This window comes from Papio anubis, chromosome 4, assembly GCF_008728515.1.
Source record: "Papio anubis isolate 15944 chromosome 4, Panubis1.0, whole genome shotgun sequence".
In the NCBI taxonomy this organism is placed as follows: domain Eukaryota; kingdom Metazoa; phylum Chordata; class Mammalia; order Primates; family Cercopithecidae; genus Papio; species Papio anubis.
Window position 1 is genome coordinate 150,831,100 of NC_044979.1, and position 23,269 is coordinate 150,854,368.

The 23,269-nt window shown below is 32.9% G+C and overlaps 1 protein-coding gene across 6 annotated transcripts in view; it reads left to right on the plus strand.

Annotated features, from left to right (window-relative positions):
- USP25 (ubiquitin specific peptidase 25) overlaps positions 1 to 23,269 on the plus strand; it is a 143,921-nt gene that overhangs the window by 105,099 nt on the left and 15,553 nt on the right. For 3 of the 6 annotated variants that reach the window (XM_003895613.4, XM_017956513.3, XM_031665673.1), the window contains 3 exons: positions 3,306 to 3,448; positions 8,377 to 8,490; positions 10,495 to 10,590. In XM_003895613.4, coding sequence (XP_003895662.1) covers positions 3,306 to 3,448; positions 8,377 to 8,490; positions 10,495 to 10,590 — 353 coding nt within the window. The remainder of the gene's footprint in view (positions 1 to 3,305; positions 3,449 to 8,376; positions 8,491 to 10,494; positions 10,591 to 23,269) is intronic. The other 3 variants (XM_017956514.3, XM_003895612.4, XM_021935565.2) reach the window with 1 other exon arrangement.

Consider the following 23,269-nt stretch of genomic DNA (forward strand, 5'->3'; position numbering starts at 1 on the left):
TCATGGTGAAATGAGTGCATTTAATTTTTTGTTTGTTTGTTTCCAGTCTCCCAGGGTTTCAAACCATTGTGGGTTTATCTACCGTGACTACAACACTGCTCATCTAAGTTCCCTGGGAGGTATATACCTAGGGAAAACCCTCAAGAAAATTGTCCTATATGGCATTTAGAGAATTTATAGCTGTAGGCCACTAGTGATGAGGTTTTTAATAAGGTTAGAGGATGAAAAACAATTGTATTATATAGTAAAAGCCAAACTTGTTCTGCTGTTGTTCCTAACAAAGAAATAGAAATTACTAAAGTGTATGGTAGGGTATTAGTTTCGTGAGCCTTCCATACAGAGCAACACAATATAACCAGTACATGTTATGTTGAATAGAGAGTAATTCTGTTTGTTTAAAAATATGGGTATGTAGGTAAAGTCTGGAAAGAATGTATCAGAATTATTAATAGTGCTTATCTCTGAGTAATGCAAAGAGTTTTTAATTTTCCACATTTTTCTTGTTTGTTCTAGTAAACATTTTTATTCTTTGGTTTGATAAAATGAAGACAAAACCTCTTTTTTGTCTTCTTTGACAATTTTTTTATACGAACTTTATTTTATAATCTGATTCCCTTATAATTCTTCCGAGACCACTTCCCTGTGAGTAGCCTGTGTTTCATCTACACCAGATTGCTCCTCATTTTTCTTGCATGTAGGAAATTTTCCTGTCATTATGGCATGTTCATGAAGTATCCTTTATCTTAAAAATGTTCTTTTATCGTCATTGTTCATGAATTTTTGCATATTCTTTAAGATCTTCCTCATATCCCAGAGTCTTTGTGAATTTCTCTGAGAGCACTTCTGTAGCAGCTGTTATCTTTTTCCTCTTAATTCCAACCTTTTCTTACTACCAAATGTATTATGTTCTTCTCTATTGTACTTACATTTTGGCTTGCCTTCCAATGTAGAGTCTCATGTATAGCAGGGATTTTATGAATCTTTGATCAGACCTTACAGTGTGCTGTTCCTTCTGCCTGGAATCTTTTCTATTCTTTTCTCCAAGATAATCCTCTACAAATTCTTCAAAACCCACCTAAGTTAGCACCTCTTCTGGAAAGTGTTTCTTAACAGGCAGCATTATCTCAAGTATGTGTATTGGGTCCACAGTGCTTTTATAAAACCTTGTGCGTAACTTTTATTGCATTTAGCACATTGTATTATAATAGAATGTATATTTATCAGATTTCACTGAGAGTTCCTTAAAATTAGTGATGTAATCTTTTTTGTTTTTTACATTTGTAATACCTAATATAGTACTGAAAATGGCAGAGGTTCAATAAACATGTTGGGAATGCAATTTGAATTTTTTGTTTCCAATCTCCCAGGGTGTCAAACTATTGTAGGTTCAACTACCATGACAACAAAACCACTTGCGTAAGTTCCCTGGGAGGTGTATATATAGGGCAAACACTAGAGAAAATTGTTCTGTATGACGTTTAGCCGGAAGCATTCAGTGTTACTCATAAAGTTTTTGCACTCAAACTCCTTTATGGAAGGAAACCTTGGCCCTGGTAACCTAACGTGGATTTGACTTGTGTTGATCAGATAAAATTACTCTTGGCCCTAGGAACCAATTTTACAAAGATTCTAGGTTTCAGTGGGTCATTAGACCAATGTTAGACCAATTGGATTTATTGCTTTAAGTTCACATCCAGTTATTAACCGTTGACGTTATCTACTGTGGTGAAGAGAGGAAGAGTGCCAAACACAAGGAAAAATTTTATCAACAAGGAGTTTCTCTCCCAGCCCTAAAGCAGCTGGCATGAGCCACCTGTCATGAATTCTTCCGGAAGCAGAAGTATTGCTAAGCTGATGGTAGCCAAAGGTTTTCTTTATCGATTACTCATGGGCATTGAAAGGCTATTCCAGTTCAAAATCAGGAAATGATTTAATGAGGACATTAAACTTCTTTTAACTTCTCTCCTTCCTTTTTGTACACGTTATAGGCATCCTTACCTCTGGTTTTCCTTATCACATAGTTTTACCTCCATGATCTTAGTTAACTCATGTCAAAAACTTGGTATGTTCATGTGCAGTCTCCACACCTTTGTGTCCAAAATATGTTTTGATTCTAGCCAATTTTGTGTCCCTCTGTTGCTCTCTCTGTTAATCAGAAGGCACATTTCTTTCTTTTTCATGTTGCTCTACTGCCTTCTATTACCTTCACTGATCTCTAGTTTTACTTTCCTCTCTAATTCATTCTTCACAGTATCCCCAGAATAATTTTTTAAAAACTTGTGTTGCCATTATGTTTAAAAAATACTTCCAATTGCCTGATCTAAAGTCTGTTAGTGCTTTTGTCCCTACCTGCATCATCTCTTGCCATTTCTCCACTCTCGTACTGTAGTCCAGTCGTATTATTATCTTTTCTGAATCTAGTCCATGCTCACTGCATGGACTCTTCATTCTTCCACGTGGCAAAACAACCCATTCATTATTCAGCTTAATAGGTCACTTTAGGTCACAATCCAGATTGCTCATATCTCTTCACCGCCATTGTAGCCCTAGAAAGTGTTATAATATTGTCAAAATTTATATGTATGATTATTTGGTTAGTGGTGTTCTCCACAGATGACTGTCAGCTTCATGGAGACAGAGACTGGCTGCTTTGTCAGAGACTCACTGAGATAAACCTTTCTGGTCATGTAAGGATTTGGGGCTTGTCTAGTCTAGGGAACACCCAGTGGACATTCATTGTACATTGTTGGATATATGAGTCTGGAACTCAAAAGATGGGTAGGAGGCATCATGAATTTTTATCGGCACCAGTTTGCTTTTCCTCTGACAACACTCAGCTACTGGGGGCAAGTGCAGAAAAGATGGAAGGTTAGGTTCATTCAGGGTTAGGATTTTGCCAGGAAGTATGAAGGAGGACGCTGTGGCAGAGAAAAACAGCTCCTGTGCATTCTACAGAAAGTCAGCCCAGGATTGCTGTTCAAACCAAATTCTTTTGCTGGCAATTTTTCAAAAATGGACTTTTGGTATTTCTCATAGCAGAAAAATCGACTGTGAATTCCTTACCATAAACTATAATGACAGCTTTCTTTCATAATTATTGGAGTACTCTTAGTTCTGGGTTTTTGTTTTTGTTTTTTAATGAATTCTGGGAAGAAGTGCTATACGTGGAAGGATATATTTTACTTTGAATGGAAGACTAAGATTGGTTCTTACATAATTTCAGATATAGAAATAAATAAAAGATTTATCTTAGTATAGACTCTGTGGTTTATATTAGATATACAATTGATTCTTTTCTCATGAAGCACAAGCAGCAGGAGACCCAGAATATCTAGAGCAGCCATCAAGAAGTGATTTCTCAAAGCACTTGAAAGAAGAAACTATTCGAATAATTACCAAGGCATCACATGAGCATGAAGATAAAAGTCCTGAAACAGTTTTGCAGTCGGTAAGAACTTTTCTTTTGGCTCTCTGAACATAGCCATGGTCACGACATTTCCCCCAGTATAGTGGAGAGGGACCTGTCTGGGAGTCAGGAGAGACAGGGCCCAGTAATGGCTCTGCCATGGGCATGATCAGTGACCATGGGCAAGTCATCTAATGCCCAGGCTGTGATTTCCTCAGCTTTAATTGTAAAGACACTTTTCTCTTCAGTTTCTGTCTTTCTACTATAGAATTCTAATGAATCATAATCATAGATTAAATTGACCATTTGATTTGGAACTTAAAAAGAGAAGTGTAAAATATAGCAGTATTTCTCCTGTCTCTCACCCATTCCTCCATCTGTAATCTGATTACATTGGAATAGTTGGGAATTTAAGATGTAATTATCATGATTTCATGAAATGTGTTTAACAATAAAACTACTAGATGCTGTAGGTTACAGTATTATTAGAAGGATAAGTATGATGTTGCAAAACTGTTTATGAATATTTCAGGAACGTCCTGTGCAAAAGCGTCATTAGCCTACTCTATGGTAGTTTTCAGATGCATCTTTTTATAACAGTAAATTGAGCATGTTGGTGTTATACTATGTTATCAGTGCATATGACATTCTCAGAGGAGCTATTTCAAGAATTTGTTACTACTAAATCTTTCACTTCCTGTAGTCATTTATCTTTTGTTAGTGAGCATAAGCAGCTCTAATGCAGATTTTATAGTAGCTCCTTTTAATATTTGAAGATTCCCCTTGACAACTAAAAAGAGTACGACATACCATAATTTTATAGCACATAATTTTCTGCTTAGTAAGTGAATTCAATGCCAGCAATAACCTGCTAATTGCAATGAGGCCTTAAATGTATAATAAGACTTCCTTTAGCCAGAATGTTCAAGAGGTATGTTACTCTGTTGATTTTGTTTTCATGAACTAAATAACAATAAAAATTATTTTTTGTTTGAACAACTTTGAAAATGTATTAATATATCATCTTATTAAAAATGTATTAATTTAAATAATTATTTGATGATTCCAAATTTTGCAAATGCCTTAGAAGCTTTAAATGAATTTGATATGAACATCACTAACTCTAAAGCTTTTCCTGGAAAATGCTTTGTTTAGTAGATCTGGGATGTCTGCTTCTTGGGTAATGGTAAGAGGAAAACCTAGGGAAGGAGGAAAAACAGTAGTAGGTACAAGGGGAAATAGTTTTGTCTGATAAAAACTGCATTTGCAAGGCCTCTGCTAATTAGAACTTTTATTTGTTAAAGCCTAAATTATGATTAATAAGTGTCACTTTTTAAGCTGGTATTAGAAAACCAAAAGCATTACTTAGCTTAATGTAGAATCCTGATTTTAAGTTTGGAAAATCATATGGAATTTAAATTTGCAGAAGTCACCTAAATTTTGATTGCTCAGCTTAGCATAATATGGATCTCGTCTTATAAGGTAGCAACCTACTGCCTCATCTTTACTTCAGAAAGGAGGATGACAGGGGGACTGTATGATCGACAAATATGCTATTTGTCTATTCATTTAATTGTTTTCTGGAGTGGCATCCAAAGTTAGCCCCGTCATGTATGTAAATCCTGAAGCAAGTCTAAGAATTCATTAACTGTGGCTTGATTTTACAGTCAGTTGCTTAGCATCATGGTAACTACTTCATAGGGGGTTTTTTCATTTAAACTTAGCATACACTAGAAGCTAAATTGCGCAGGTGAAAAGTATCTTCAGACTGGGATTAAACATTTCTGGATTTTGGAATATTAGTTTTATTTATTATGAATGCAACCTTGAATAAATTGCTTAATTTCTCCAGATAGACCTCAGTTTTCTTTTCCATAAAATGAAGGTAATTGTAGGATTAGTCAAGAGCATTATTCGTAAGTGCTTGGCATGGCATGTAGTGGGCACTGAGTAACTGTTGGTTTCCTTCTGTTACTTCAGTCCTAACCACTTTTCAAATATGCAATATATTAAAATCAACCTTAGTATAAGAAAAATTTCCTGGAAAGCATAGAATCATGGAAATTAGAGAAAGTCTTCAAATGTTTAGGTACCCTGCTTTTTAGAAAAATGTCTTTACTTTTAAATGGAATACTTCAGGATATTTTCAAAATAGAGAAAAGTAGACCCTGAGAAAAAGTCATGCATAGTCCCGCTCACTACTCAAAGTTAATTATTGTAAATATGTTGGTATTTTTTTCACTCTTATTTTAATATGTAGATTTGGAATTTATTTTTATAGTTGAGTTGCATACAAAATTTTGTCTTGCTTTCTTTTAATCACTTACCCTTTATAACCATTTCCCCATGTTATAAACTCAGTAAAAACATTTAGTGACTATTATTCCATTGAATAATTAACATCTTGTTCATGTATCTCCTCCCCCATTGCATATTTGTTTCTATTTTTACATTATAAATAGGCTGCTAGAAATGAAAACTTTTTCATATTTCAGGTTATTTCCTTAGAATAGATTTTCCATGGTTGAATTACTAGGTTAAAAGGTAAAGGCACATTAACGTGGCCATGGACTTATATAGCTTTTTTGCCATCCTTCTTATGAGACTTTTTAAAAAGTCATATAATTAATGAATTTCAGGCAATACATAAAAATCTTTGTATTTTAATTGTTTTTGCAATATACTAACTGAGAAACTTATTTTTAACTCTTTTCAAGTTTAGCCTTTGTTAATGTATTCATATAAGACCTGAAAATAATAGAAAAAGATAAATAAACATGTATTTTACTTTAGTGAGCCCTTAAATTCTTTACATGAAAAATTTTTATAGTACTTTGGGATATCTAGATTTGATGAATGATACTACAGGATTATTATATGTGGCAAAGTTTCTTCCCCTTTTCAGCTTTTACCCATGTATTTAATCAGCATTTTGCTGTTGAAACTCTTCAATAGTAACTGAAAAGGTTTATAAAACATTTATATTCCCTAAGTGCAATATTTTTCCCCCAAAGGGAATCTGTTTTGTAACGATTAATAGTCTAAGTAATAACCATTTGCCTTAAATTTATATTTTCTTTTCCTAAGATAGAATTGTTTTGGATTGGTTTGCTAGTGAGAAATCATCACCACAAACTCCAAACAGATTTCTGAATCTACCTGTTTATATTTTGCTCTTGTGTACAGAGACCTACTACAGTTCTTCTCTTATATGCTAGAAAGATTAAAAATCCTTAATTAAATGTCATGGACCAAGCACATCTCTGTAGAATGTGTGTGACAGTAGTATTAGGTTAAAATTATTCAAATATAAGCAATTTAAAGTAGCACAACAAAATAGTATAATGACTCATAATAGCTGTCATTTTAGAGAACAGCTGTTACCAGGTGTTGGCTGCATATTATCTCTCATGATCATGATACCTGTTTAGGCTGATCATTTCCCATTGAAAAGTTGTCGATTTTGATAAATTAAGGAGACACATATATGTGTGTGTATATATTTTAAGACAGGGTCTCACTCTGTAACCCAGGCTGGAGTGCAGTGGTGCAGTCTCAGCTCACTGCAACCTGCGCCTCCCAGGTTCAAGCAATTCTCGTGCCTCAGCTTCCCAAGTAGCTGGGATTACAAGCATATGCCACCATGCCTGGCTAATCTTTGTATATTTAGTAGCAACAGATTTCGCCGTGTTGGCTAGGCTGGTCTCCAACTACTGACCTACAGTGATTCGCCCATCTTGGCTTCCCAAACTGCTGGGATTATAGGTATAAGCTACCACGCCATGCCAAAAATAGCGTTTATTTTAAAAGGGGCAGTACCAGTTGCAGCTATTGGTTTTGTTTTATTGTTCAATTAAACTCTTTTTCTATATATGCTTCCAGGAAGCCAGAAAATGTTCACATTACTAAAATTTACCTATATTTCTAACGGAAATAAAACCTTTTTAATTGCTCTTATGAAAATGTTTTTTGTAATATCAAAACAAAAGTTTATCTTTGGTTATGAAAACTTATGCAATTCAGTTACTTAAGTTGCTTTCAAGTACCTTCAGTACTTTTGGCTTTTTTAATAGGTAAATAGTGGATATGCTAGTTATAAATATGTTGAATAAGATAATATAAGTATGTAAAAATCTGTATGTTATTTTGAATGAATCCTATTAGTGTCATAACGTTCTGAATGAAATTTTCTGAATTTTACACTGACTTCTGTATTAGTGTAGATTACTGAAATGCATAGAATTTGTTAACAATAAAAAGAAAAAAAAGGAATAAATCTGATTGAGTTGTTTAAAATGGGTATCAGCTTCCAACAGCTTTTTCTTATTTTCAGGAAGTGTTTGTTGAACACTTAAGATATAAATATACTGTAGTCTCATAGGCCATATGTAATTAGTTAAAATAGAATATGGGTATTAACTGGATATGCAATTGATTACCAAAAAGAATAGAAGGATAAAATTATAAGGGAAAAAACCCAACAAATTCTGATGAGTTTAGAGGAAGTCATATCTTATTTTGGTTGAGATATCAAGAAAGGTTTTTGGGAGCTATTAGACTTTTTAAAAAATTGTCAGCTATACAGACAATGATAGAAATACAACTCCACTATTTTTTATCTTAAGTACTTAAAAGTTCTAAATACTTTCAGGGAAAAATGTAATGAGTTTGAGGATGTAAAGGGAAAACTGTAGATTTTGTGTTACTACTTGATGAATGCATTTGCTTCTGATGTTCAGTTTTAAGTAGTTTCATTTGATACCTACCAAGTAAATGCAGGTATTTTTAAAAGATTTAAGAGTATGCACTTAAACAGTTTAATAGTGCATGTGCATTGGAACTTTTAAAAATAAGTCATATGGGTATGGGGCAGCTGCTTAGGGATGTGCAGGTTACACAGTTGTGCAAAGATGCCATTGTTCTCCACTGTTCTCTTTTCTAATGTTTATATTAATGATTTCCTTCTGCAGAAACCTGAAAATACTACAAGCCAACCACTTTCTAATCAGCGAGTTGTAGAGGTGGCGATCCCTCATGTAGGGAAATTTATGATTGAATCAAAGGAGGGGGGTTATGATGACGAGGTACATTTTACAGCCCTCTGCACCATTGCTACTTAACTTTTGCTATTTAATAGAAATACTTTGGGCATGCCTGTACCCTCATACTTAATGTCTGTTGCTACATAACATACAGCTTTGCCCCCTCATAGTCCAAAATTACTTTACCAATTATTAACAGAACTTTGAATTACAAATGAAAATTTAAGTAGAAAACGTATGGAATTGTCAAAAGAATTTTCTATTTCTGGAGTTAATTCTTTTATGCAGAAATAGTACCAGTTTACTTTCAGGTTCGCAGATTACAGTAAGATTTGTTTAATTAGTACAAAATTTTTTTGGATTTAAAAATAATTTTTTATATTCCATTCCTGTTTTACTGGAATTACTTATTATAATACTTTGCCCGCTACCTCCTGCCGGAAAATCCCACAGCATGATTGCAGGATGCATAATTGATATTTTTGCTACTACAGCCTCTCCATGTGACTGTGAGTGGAATAACTTATCAGCATTACTGAGTGCCTACTGTTAGTAGGACCTCCATCTTTATTCTTATCTCTTCACTGTCAATTCTCATTTACTTAGTTTTCCAACAGTATGGAGGCATTTTTGTTTCTCATGATTTAGTTCTTTGGAATCCAGATGAAAATGATCTATTGTCTTATTCTATCAGATTATTTTCTCCCCTTTTCCATTTTTCTCTTGAGACTCTTAATATTACTCTTTTTGAGGAACGGCCACTAAAGCTGTTTTTGAACATGAACACAGAGAAGGCCATAACTACTGGGAAGTGGGGGAGGGGGTGTGAGTTGGTAAAACGCTTGTTGGATTCTAGTTTTTATGGGTTTGGATAAGGATTGCATTTATATTAGTTTTTTTCACGTAACTTTTTTTCTGACTTACTCCAGTGTTACTTTCGTGCCAGAGTTAATCACCAAAGTCAGCAGTGTCATAAAGACATATTACTGTACCAGTGTAGGAAATCACAGGCATAACGAGGATAAACAGATCTGTGAGATAAACTGGCCAGAGAGTATTCTCAAGCAGATGTTAGATATATTGCAATTCTCAGTGTATAATCCAAAGTAAATACAATGAGTAATAGGTTCAGTGAATCAGAGGTAATGGATGCAGTCTCTTGATCGCTGTAAGATAGCTTCATAGGGCCTTGAGTAATTTCACTTTGCAGTTATTTTAAAATGTAAACAGCTAAAAATAATCTATTATGAAAACAAAAAAAAAATGCTTAAGTATTTAGTACTTAATGACTCTACATTGTTCCAGTTAACTATTTTATAAACATGCTAGCTCTTGAAAATTATGGAACCTGGCATGTTTTTAATAAACCTGTCAATTTATTGATCAAGCAGTTAAGTACTTGTTTTAGGATGTGCCTTCTTTCATTTAAAAAAGTTGAATTGTGATTAATCATTTAACACTATCTTCTGTGCAAGTGCTTATGCTATTGACAGAGTTGTGTCTTTTGTCATTGTTTTTTAAAATTTATTGCAGTGACAGTTTAACAGTGCATGTGCATTGGAACTTTTAAAAATGAGTTGTTGTGGATACAGGGCTGCTGCTCAGGGATGTGCAGGTTGTACAGTCTGCAAGAATGACTAGACAAGGGGCAGAAGTGGGAAGCAAATTGAGTTCATGCTGAGCTCTCTGAGGCTTGAGGAAGAGGTACCTTTTTTAATTGATAAAAAAGGATGTTGCTTTTTCTAAATAGTTCACTCAGAGGCTAGCACATTTTTAAATTTGTTTGTCTAGAACCAGGTGCCTTTTTCAAATTCTCCAATTCAGAGAGGATGCCTTTTTGCAGTTTGCACAAAGGCACCGTGTGAGCCAGCTGTGCCCTGTATGGATGATCTTAAAAGGTGCTTACATGTGTGTTGGATTAAATTTGGTCTTAAAAATGCAACATTTGATTTATAAACATGGAAAACAAAGGAGTTTCAGCTTGCATGTAAATACATTATTTTAGTTTAAAAACTTTTTTTTAATGTTAACTATCTTCTGTGGCAGATCATGATGACACCGAACATGCAAGGTATTATCATGGCGATAGGTAAATCCAGGAGTGTATATGACAGGTGTGGCCCTGAAGCAGGGTTCTTTAAGGTACAATGAACATTTTCCTTTTCGTTTCTTTTCTTTTTCAAAATTAAACTTCTTAAAATATTTTATTTCTTTGAATTCACTTTGGTTTTCTGTATAATTTCTCTTTTCCTATCTTAGCTATGGCCACCAGATGTCCTAGGGTTTTCTTTTATGTATTCATTAACCTAATACTGATTCTTTTTCTCTTAATCCAGGTAATTCAAGAAAAAAAATCTTTTTATTTGAGTCACTCTAATAGTGTCCTTTTGATTTGTCAGCAGAAATTTGAATTGTATTTTTTATTTGAAGGGAATGAGGACATTGATGAACAATAATAAGAACTGAGTAAATTGCCTCTGGTAATAGTTCATTTTATCTTCATTGTTCATTTTATTAGTCAATATCATAATATTCTTTAATTTTATTACCATTAGGTACTAAATTGCTTTTTGTGTTTATAAAATGATTTAATTATATTATTTTTATGTTTCCCCATAATTAATTTTTGATAACCTAGTCAGTTCAAGACATGCGAGAACATCAAGCTGCACACTAGTCTATGATTTACCCACATCTTTTTCTCTCTAATATCAGAGCTTTACAATGTTTTGATGACAATTTTTTTGCTTTTACAGATTTGAAAGATGAAAATACCATGTATATTTTGTCATTTTATTTATGTTGACCAAAAATCTTCACTTTTTTTTTTCCACTCTTTTCAAACCCTTCTTAGTGGTTTTAAAAAGCAGGTTTTTTTTGAGGTACAATTTGCTACAAGTAAACTATGCATTTCTTTTTGATATTAAAAATTAAAATTTTTCATTTTCTGTATTTTGGCATCATCCAACTTGGTCTTTCAAAAACTGGTTCTTTTTTCACTGTTTCAGTATACAGTGCAAAACAAAAGCCTTGTACACAGTAGTAGACATATCAATAAGCATTTTTGGATTTGTTAGGATTAAGGTAACTAACTCTCCTGATATGCCCAGGACTGAGGGATTTCCTGGACTATAGGATTTAAAGTGCTAAACTGGGAAAGTTCTAAGCAAACTGGTCCCAGGACAAGTTGATCAGCCTATTATTTCCCATAAGAAAGGTTGAAAATCCACTTCTAAAAAAAGAAAGAAAAATACATTTTTTATAGTTTCCTGTTTTAATACATTTTTTATAGTTTCCTGTTTTCTTAGTGGCTTCTTAATTTTTACAATTAGAAATTCATTCTTATGCCCAGATAGTGTACATTTTCTTTTCTTAAAAAAACACTAAATATATGTCCTCTAAAGTTTTTATTTATTGTGGAAAAGTTATTTATGATTTACAGTGCCATTGTCATTTCTGACTAGGTTGGGTCTTTTTATGTTGAATTGGAAATCTCATTTTTATTAAATTAATATCTGCATATAAAGAATCACCTAACTGTATATATTACAACAGTTACTAAGCCCCCAGTGGATAATGACTTTCAGTTATTTAATCTGTTTGACATTAATTCATACCTTTAAATAGAATGCTTGGGTTTTTTATTCACAGTTACACATTACCTGTTGAATTTGCTTCTATGGAATATGAATAATGAGCTCTCCTTCTTTTCCTGCTTCACATACATACACTGAGAGACACAGTTCCCATCCCCCATACACACACACACACACGTGTAAAATCTTTTAATTTTGATTATATCAGAATTCTGCATTTGTAGTATTACTATATATGCTATATATGGTTAAACTGTATTATAAATATTACTACTTCCCATTTTTCCCTCAACTTTCGTTTTCCTTAAACTTAGTTGTTTTGTTTTTTGGTTTGCTTCGTTTTTTATGTGCATTGCTATTTTAGTTTAAAGCTGTCCACTGCTTGTTTAAATCTCCTCTCATTCTGCCTTTATCAATTTTATTTTCCTAGGACATCTATTCTGGAGCTTTATGACCTGCCCTAATCTCTGCTGGTTTTTCTTTTCTCCTGATCCATAACTAGTAACCTGAGATCTCCTTTCACCATCATGCTGGTGATTCCCTTTGCATCTATTCCTTTGTGTATTTTCTGTATTTCATATATTTTTCTTTTTTGGTTTGCTCTATGATTTTGATAGTACAGCAAGAAAGTATGGGCAAGAATCAAGTTTGTGAAAGAGGGACAGAATATTGTCTTAAGTAAGTTATGTTATATTGCAACTCTCCGTGCATAATCTCAATAAATACTGTAGTTAATAAACTTCAGTCAATCTGAGGTCAAAATTTTCAAGTAGCTTTGGAGATTTTTGAGTCGAGTTTGATGTTTTACTCATAACATAAACTTGTGCTCTTTGTCAGATGTTAAAAATAATTACTACAGTATTTCTATTTCACTAACCATTCTCCTTACTATCCTGATACTCCCTTTCCTGCTTTTTTTTTTTTTTTTTTTTTTTTTGCTGGAAAAACACAAGAATAGCTGGAATGTACATTAGGAAGGAAGTAGTTTATAGGTTGATATTAGCAGCCAGACTGCCTTGGCCGACTGCTTTGTAGGTTTGATTTTGGGCAAATTATTCGATCTTTGTATCTCAGTTTCCCAAGGTGTTAAATAACTATTTATTTTATTGAGTCATTGTGAGCTTTAAAAACATTCTATCAGTGTTACGCTTTTAAAGTAGTATCTGGTTGATAGTAAATGCTCGGAATTTAGCTGTTATTGTTGTTAGTATTATCACGAAGCTTATCTTATGTGTCCAGTTCTGGTCCACATATAGTAGGAGATGAAAAATGAGAGTATCATGTCTGTGTCAAGGACTTTTATTTGCTAATATAATTTTTTAAACTCATTTGTTAGAAATTGTCAGTTCCATTTTAGAGTAACAAAATTAACAGTTTCATTTGGCTTTACCTAATAATTACTATCACAAAACCCTCTTTCTACCTTTTTATCTCTTTAGTGTGTGTATATGTTTATAAAATTTCTGAAGCTTGCGTACATTTTCACCTGTGATTGCGTTTATATATGTGTGTAACCCTATGGAAACATACATCAAGTTGTTTCTAATTAATGCATGTTTTTGGTAAAGGTACAAGCATTTGGACAACTCCAGCTGATAATATGTCACCTTAAAAATTTTTTCATATAAAACATGAAAGTAATATATACAAAATGCAGTTGTATTCAGTACTATAGAAGTGTCTAAAATAAAACTAACAATGACAGTCTCTGCCACTGCCCTGTTGTAACCATTCTTAGTGCTGTGTATCTTGTTTTTTTCTTTTTGTTTATAACAATGCACATATACAGAGACTTAAAATTTTTTTAATGTAGATTTTACTGTTCATAATATTTTGTAACTTATATCACTCAGAAATCTATTGTGGGCTTTCTTAAAGTTTAGACAATATCACATTATCTTTACTAGCTGTCTGCATACACACACATGTGCACACATGTACACACACTCACACATGTACACACAGTATTCTATGGTATAGATGTACTCTCATTTCTTATATCTTTCCCTCTTTATGGACATGTGTCCTATATTTTCTCCCAGTCTACGCTTTCTATTTGAATTAATTTAGAGTACCTTTTTTCTTAAACAGGTTTTAAAACAGTATGTTCCTTTTCCTACTGTTTGGATTTTTTTTTTCCGTATGAAAAGATCTACTCTAACCCAGAGTTATAGAAATTTTCCCACTATTTACTTAAAATACTTTTCTTAGTAAATTTTTATTTTATAAATTCAAATGCTTGCTTTTTAACTCATTAGCATTTTATTTGGGCTTTCTGCATTCTGTATTAAATGAATTTGGTGTATATTTTTCTTTTTTGTGCTGTCTTTACCAAGTTTGCAATTAGGGTTATGTTAGCTTTGGTAAATGAGTTTAAGAGCGTTCCTGTTTTTTTAATACTTCAATGTGTTAGCATAGGAACGATCTGTTCTGTAAGTTAGAACTCACTGGTAAGATCATATGAGCCTAGGGCCTTCTTGCAGGGTAGATCTTTTAACACATTTTTTGGTTCATTCCACAGTTATTGGCGTGTTTAAATATTCTACCTTTTTTTTTTATTGATTCTAATCATCATCAACATTCAGTATTAATTCATAAAATATGTACATACCACAGAATCTAACATGGTGGCTGCTTCTGTCTTCCAGTTCCCCTCAATTAGATAAAGTATTTTTAAATTTTTGTTCTTTTTTGTGCTTAGCGTGTTATAAATTGAGGGAAGAGTTTTTTTGTGTGTTTGTTTTGTTTTGTTTTGTTTTGTTTGAGGCGAAGTCTCGCTCTGTCACCCAGGCTGGAGTGCAGTGGTGTGATCTCGGCTCACTGCAACCTCCGACTCCCAGATTCAAGCAATTCTCCTGCCTCAGCCTCCCGAGTAGCTGGGACTATAGAAGCCTGCCACCACACCCAGCTAATTTTTGTATTTCTAGTAGAGACCAGTGTCACCACATTGTCCAGGCTTGCCTCAAACTCCTGACCTTGTGATCCGCCCTCCTCAGCCTCCCAAAGTGCTGGGATTACAGGCGTGAGGCACCGCGCCCGGTTGTGTTTGTTTTGTGTGTGTGTGTTTTTTTTTTAATACCTCTTGTGTCCTGCCACATCCTGAAAAGATCTTGGTCAGGTTTATTTTACATTAGCTTTTTGGCTATGAAAGAAAACTTTTTAACTCTGTGCCGTTTAGGTACTTCTGAATATGGATTTCCTCATGTATTATGATTAGACCAACTTTTTAATACTCTAAATGTTTGCTAGTGGTCAAAATGGTGATGCCATTATCAGCCTTGTTATATGAAACAGGTCTGAGTAAGTGGACTTGCTAAACTTTAACCTCCGAATTAGGAAGTTACCAACCAGTCACAGGAACTCTTTCAACCACAGGCCCTCCCACATGAAGAGTCTGCCCTATAAGAATGCAGTATGAAAAGTTAATAGGCAAAGCAGATCTGGGGAAAAAAAAGAGCAAGAGGATGAGACTGGGCTATACTACACTAACTTGAGTCCTTCTCTCAAATTAACTTTATTGGTTAAGACTAGTTTCTACTATAGAAAATCCCCAAATAACAGTGGCTTACGGAGAGAAGATTCTGTTGTGTAAAAATGAAATTCAAAAGAAAACAATACAAAGTTACTATGATAAGCAAAAATAAAAGCCAGAAGATAAAAACAGAATATTTCCAAAGTACTGGTTGCTTGTATGTGTGTGTAGAGGTGAGAGGGTCATGTTATAATTACAATTACAGGATTAGTGTAGCTTTTTTCATTTATTTTAAAAGACATTAAAATTTCTTTTTTTGTAAATATTTTGTCAGTATCTATTAAAGTACCCTTAGGGTTTTATTGAAGTAATACTTTTGTATTATGAAAATTTTTTCTCAATAGTTGTTTCATTGGTTCATAATAATGGTCCCCACTTGACATAACTTTATCACCCTTTTTTACTTTTGAAATGTCTCTTAATCACTTTGTTTATTCAATAGATATAAAAATGTCTATTAGAATATAAAACATGCTGAAAAGTAGAACTCAGTGAATTTTTTTTTTGAATGATACTTTCCTTATTTACATGGCCTTTTAAGGAATATGAAGGAGAAGAAATATTTATCAACATGGTATTAATGAAATTTTGTTCCCTAAAAGTATATGCAGGCCTAAATCGTTAATGCAAAAAATACTTCTCCGTGCATCTTGTTAAATTCAAGTCAGTGGTCCAGCGTTTCCATGCTTAGCCAAAGAAGACTCTTTTCCTCTTGGTTATGTACATTTGTAGCCTGAGTTTTAGGTGCCACATCTTTCAAGTCAGTTACACATCCTGCCTTTAGGCTCTCAGACTTGTACTTCCAACTCAGTGGGTTATCACAATGTGTGTTTACCCATGTGACCACCAACTAGGCCAACAGGTAGAACATCAGGAGTACTCCAGAAATACCCTTTTTCCTCCTTCCCATCACTACAGTCTATCCATACCCAAAAGTAGCCGTTATCTGGACTTCTAACAATATACATTAGTTTTCTTGTTGACCTTTATACACTTGGCATCTTTTACTCTAGGTCCTTTTTTGTCTGGCTGCTTTTACTCAGCTGTGTGTTTGGAGCTTCATCCATGTTACACAGTTGTCATTTCTTCCCTCTCATAGTATTTTGTTTTATGACTATAATTTTTTTCTATCCTTCTCTTGATGGACATACTAAAAAGGTATTAACTGTTTATATGCAGGGCATTGTCCTAAATCCAGTGGGTGTAGCTGGGATAATGATGGACTGAGTTCCTACCTTAATGAACCTCATTTTCTGCTAGGGAAACATTAATTAGAGTTATTAATTAGTATGATAAAGAACCAGTTTAATGTGGAAAAATAACATAAAATGAGAAAACAGAGCTAGTACCTAGAGGGCTTCCTAGAAAAAGTGACGTGTAAACTAGTAATACATAATCCAAAATGTAGAATGTAAATGTTTTTCTCTCACTTCCTAATTCTCACTCCACAGTGAGCATCTATTGATTGTTCCTTGTATATCCTAGAGAGATAGATGAGACTGACTTAGATTCAGACATTCATCCTATATTTATAATATAAATAAAAGTAGAGGTATACTCTTTCTATTTGCTTCTTGCTCTTGAGTTTCTTTTTCATATATATGTAATTATTCATATCAGGATTAGTAGATTTATCTCAGTATTTTTCCTTTGTTTCCTAGAGTTTATCAAAATTTTTTAAAATATTCTCCTAGAATAGGGTATGCATGTTACAACAAATTTGAAGAAAGTTAGTACGTTTCCACCCACCGTAGAGGCTGATGGGAGCAATATGTCAGCACACTGATAACTTATTCATACTCCAATTTAGGCAGCTCTGTCTCCTGCTAGCTGTTACCAGCAAGGTCTCTATGGTTAAGTCCTAGGTTTAAATCCTAGCATTATTATTTAATAATTGTGTGACCTCAGGCAATTTATTAAATTATCAGAACCAGTTTATTCACTTACATGAGGAGTTATCTTGAGAGTTAAATGAGATAATTCACGTGGAACTCATCAGGCAGTGTCTGTCACATAAAGAACACCCAAGTTGTTACCTAGTCTTACTAAATTTATTAGCATTGTTGCTGAATATTTGAGTAATTTTCAATATTGTGAACATTTTTGTGCATATATTATTGAACACTTACGTGAACATAGCAGAGTTGACAAGTCAAAGTGCTTGCAGATTTTAAATACTAATATTATCAAATTGCCTACATATAGTTACATTGATTTGTTCTACTATTGATATTTGTCTTTAAAAAGACATTAAAAGTGTAATCCCATTTTTTAAAATATATTTCTTTGATCTTTGTGAGGGTCAGTTTTTTTGGCAATTGGTATTTATGTTGACTGTCATTCATCTTTATATGTTTATTACATTGAGCTTTTTTTTTTTAGTTAAATGAACATTTGATCTTTAAGACAATTGATTCATCTATAATTTACAAATTATATTTTGTGGTTTATAATTTGTCTTCTAAATTTATTTTTTGTGTCTTACTATACATAATTTCTTAGATCTTACAAAATATAGCAACTTTTTAAAAATAGATTTGGGCCTGTGATCACTTTTAAAATTATGCAAAATTTTAATTCTGCTTTCATGGTTTTATAATACTTTTGTTTTGATTACTAGATAGAAGATTTTAGTTTTCTCTGAATAGAAAAATATCCAGATAGTCTAAACATAAAATATTGACTAATGCATACTTTTCACACTGACTTGACACATATACTAAATCATACATATACTAAATCCCTTATCAGGGATTTATACTTAATCATATACTAAGTAGCTCTGACTGGGTCTCTGTATTCCACTGATCTCATTTTCTGTTTTTGGACAATACACTGAATACAAATGATCTTATTATAGATCATTTGTAATACACTTTCACATTTTGTTAGAAGAACACTTAGTAATTTTTGTTCTTTTATAAACAAGAAGTTTGGAAAGTCTCATTTTTCTTATGATGATTTTTAAAAGCAATTGCTACTTCCTTTCCAAATCCTTTTAGAATTATATTTTTGTGTTAATTTAACATGAAATAGATAATTTTTTTTTTTTTTTTTTTTTTTACTATTTTGAGTCTTGCCCAAAAGAAACATGATATGCCTTTTCACTTTTATTGTCTTTTGTTGTATTCTTCAGTAAGGTTTTATAATTTTATTTCATAATGGTCTTATATCCTTTTGTTTAATTTATTCCTAGATAATTTTTTTTTGCCTTTTTGAATAGGGTCATTTACTTCCACTTTTTTTTTTTAACCAGGTTATTGAAAGGGTAGGTGATGGGATAACTAATTAATTTTACATGCTTACGTGGTATTTAGTTAACTTTATTGAACTCTTTGTTTTCTAATGGTTTTTGCATTTTATTTTCTTGATTATTTCAGTAAACTGTCTCCCAATAATTATTTTCTATATCTTTATTTCTTGTTTCATTTCTGGCTTTATTGCGGTGATCAGAAATTTTTATCATATTCTCAATACTGAAATAATGGTAGTAGGCGCCTTTGTCTAGTTTCTGATTTTAATGAGTGTGTCTCCAGTGTTTTATTATGTACAATGTGTAGTTTTGGTTCCACTTTATGAATTTTAAAATGCTCTCAAATTACTAGATAAGGGTTTCCCACTAAACTGATTGGTATTGAAATTTAGAAATTTTATAATACATCTATTGAGATGCTGAACAGATTTCTCCTTAATTCTTAATACTTAAGGTCTTAACTTTGATCTACCTTTAAAAAAATTATTGTAAACATTTTTTGTTATATATATTTTTTGTATACCACACTGTTTAACAGAAGTGAGTATGGGTGTTGGCATCTGGTTACATAGACAAAATTGATCTATAGTTTCTTGCTTTGTATTTGTCAATTTTGGGGATACAAATTATACCAGCCTTGTATAACCATTAAGGAGGCTTTCTCTTATTTTTCAGGCCCTGTAGCAATTTAGGTATCACAGAAGTTATCTGGTCCTTGAAGATTTGACCTAACAGCCCAACTCTAAAACAATGTGGGCTTGATTTCTTTCGTGTTACCAGATTTCTCGGGCAAACTTTTAAGTTTTACAGAGTCTCTTCAGTTTTTCTGCCTCTGAAAGCAGTTCTAGTAGTTTATATTTTTCTAGATTATTATCTATCAGGATACTGTAGTTTATTAACAAAGTTATATGTGTTATCCTTCAAGAAATTTTGAAACATTTTTTTTCTGTATTATCACCTTTCTTATTTCTACCAGTGAGTTTTCTTCCCCTTTTTGGTCTTCCATCCAACTATATTCAAACTGGAGATATATATATTTAGAGAGAGAGAGAGAATCTCACTCTGTCGCCTAGGCTAGACTGCAGTGGCGTAGTATCGGCTCCCTGCAACCTCTGCCTCCCAGGTTCAAGTGATTCTCCTGCCTCAGCCTCCCAAGCAGCTGGGATTGCAGACGCCTGCCACCATGCCCAGCTAATTTTGTTTGTTTGAGACGGAGTCTCGCACATGATCTCGGCTCACCACAACCTCTGCTTCCCGGGTTCAAGCAGTTCTCCTGCCTCAGCTTCCCAAGTAGCTGGGATTACAGGTGCCCACCACCACACCCGGCTAATTTTTTCTATTTTTTAGTAGAGACAGGGTTTCACTATGTTGGCCAGGCTGGTCTCAAACTCCTGACCTCAGATGATCTGCCCACTTTGGCCTCCCAAAGTGCTGGGATTACAGGTGTGAATCACCGTGCTTGGCCTGGAAATTTTTTTGACTAACAGCCCAATAGATTTTGATATCTGATATTCCCATATTAGTACAGTTTTTTATTTCTTTGGCTCAAGAATAATTTAGAGCCATATTTTAAATTTTCTAAGTGTTTAGCTTGGAAGATAGCTCTATTTATAATTCCTGTTTGTATTACAGTGTGGTCAAAGAATATGGCCCACAGTATTTCAGTCCTCTGGAATTTGAAGTTTTCTTCATTTCTTAGCACTGTCAGTTTTTTAAAAATAACCCATAAGCATTTTAAAATACACATAAACTCTGTTAACCAACTTTATTTTAGAGATAAGACCAATCAGACTTAGAAGATTATGTGCCTTATTCTATGTCACAGTTAATTATAAATGACGTATCTAGCTTTTTGAATTTTAACTTCCTCAGTTTCCCATTAGATTTAACTGCCTCCAGAATATAAATATTTATATATTTGGTATCCTCATATGTATATATATATATATAGAGAGAGAGAGAGAGAGTTTATATAAAAATTAAGTCAATAAGTTATAAATTTAGAATATGGTTTTATAGTATTATTTTGAAAAGTAGAGAAAAGTCTAGGTAGAATTTATTTGCATCTTTAGAACTGAACAAGGTCTGAAAAGCATGGCTTAAACTAATTTTACTGAATAGGTCATCTGTAGGTAGATGGGAAATGAACAAGAAAGGATATCACACATAATGGAGAAGAAACAAAGGCATGTGTGCTTTGTGAGGAGACAAGCCTAACTTAGATAGAAGGGAGATCCTTGTTGCAGGGTGATAGGAAATAAGACTGAATAAATGGCATTGAGCCTGATTAAAGGTGTAGTGAAAAAAGTTAAAAAAATGAAATACAAAGCAGTTCTGTCATCTAATGACTAGTGTCACATTTCATTTAGCAAATGCATGGTGATTTCATTGCAGTGTCTGTGATAATTAACTTAAAATAATTAGCATAGGCTGCCAACAGGATTCTGAGGAGGTAATATGAGACAAATATAATGTTAACTTTACTCGTAATGGCAGATTGTGTAGAACTCTGCTAAATATACCAGCATGGAACATCTGTTGGGAATTTGGATAAATATGATTCCAGTATATTTTAAAAGCCATAAAATTTCTTAAGGAAGTGTATAAAAAATAATTAAGAAATGCATGTATGCTAGTAAAAATTTTTTGTGTGTGTTTGAAAAACAGCTTCTAGAAATTTAGAAGTTAATTTCTTAAAAAGGAAGTGTATAAAAATAGTTAAGAAACGCATTTACGCTGGTAAAAATGTTTTCTTGTGTGATTGAAAAATAGCTCCTAGAAATTTAGAAGTGTCTTTCTACCTCTGCTGGTTTAAACACCTATATTTTGAAAATATTTTGACTTTGGCAATTTGCTTGTGAAAATTAGGAGAATCTTAAATTCAGCAAAATCAAGAAGTGAACATATAATCTTAAAGTATAAGAGGTTATTATATATTTCAGTTCTATAATAGAAATCTGCTATTTATTAAAACAGCTTCTATTTTGAAAGTAGGTAGGGGATTGATGACCATTTAGTGGGATCATTCCATGTATGTAAACCTACAATATTATTTTAAGAGACTCGCTACAAATTTGTTTTATTTTGGTCATGCTATTTTAGACTAAAGTATGATGAATGAAATATTTGAATATTCTAAAAGTCTGTTACAGGTTGAGCATCCTAAATCCAGAATTCAAAATCTGAAATATTGCAAAATCCAAACATTTTGAGTACCAACATGATACTCAAAGGAAATGTTCATTGGAGTATTGTTGATTTTGGATTTTCGGATTCGGAATACTCAACCAGCATAATGCAAACATTCCAAAATCTGAAAAAAGTCTAAAATTGGAATCACTTCTGGTCCCAAGCATTTCAGATTAGCGACCTGTAGCCTGTGACAATCATTGTCTAAAGTTCGTATCAACAAGAACAGTAATTGAATTGTTAATGTTTTAGATTTATTCTCAAATTCAGTATACTTCGATTATTATGTATGTGCCCCCCCCCCTTTTTTTTTCCAAATTTGGATAATAGGAAGATTTTTAATGAGTTCTAAGCGGAGCTTATGTGTGCTAACTAGGCACACAGTGAGCGCTGATAATCTTATATATTAAAATACAGTTGATATTTATGGCTGTTATTTATTCACATAAGACTTTGGAATGACATGTATATCCTCAAAAAAAAAGTCAGTTTTTTTCAAGGGAAAAGTATTTTAGAATAATTTGTTTCCTTATTCTATTTATAATCTTAGGCTGCATAGAAAGAACATATTAGCCTTCCTTTTAATGAAGTATGATATTATGTAACTAGAATATTTCATTTAATGTTTATCAGTTATTTTTTCTCCCATCTGTAAAATACAGTCATATAGGTCATAACATCTAGATGTCAAAGAATTACTTAAGAAAGGCATGCACTTTTTAAACTAAAAAAACTTTTTAATTGAATGGATTTTTTGTAATCTTGCCTGAAGCTCAAAATGTTTATGCTTGTTAGAGCTAGAATTTACATGTAAGTATAATATAAATGAATATGAAAAGCTTTATCTTAATCATATGGTCCTCTTGTACATAGCAGTATTTGATGTGTAAGTCTATATATATTTCTCTATGGTCAGATATTTTCTGGATTTTGCTTGTGTATTAAAACATGCATTAGTCTTTGTTATTTCCCCTTATTATTTGTATGAGATATTCTTGTTAAAGAAAACTAAGTTTAAACCTCAAGGTAATAATAGTGATAATATATAACCGTTATTATTCTTACATTAATAAAATTTACATACTGTTGAAGCAATAAGTACTTCTTTTTGTGATAATTATAACCCCAGGGCTTGATGTTACATTCCTTATTTGTGGGCTATTCAGCTAAAAGTTAATTTCAATAATACGACTATGCATTTAAGAACAATTTTCTTTCAGATTTGAGTATTGTTGGAAGCTATATATTAAC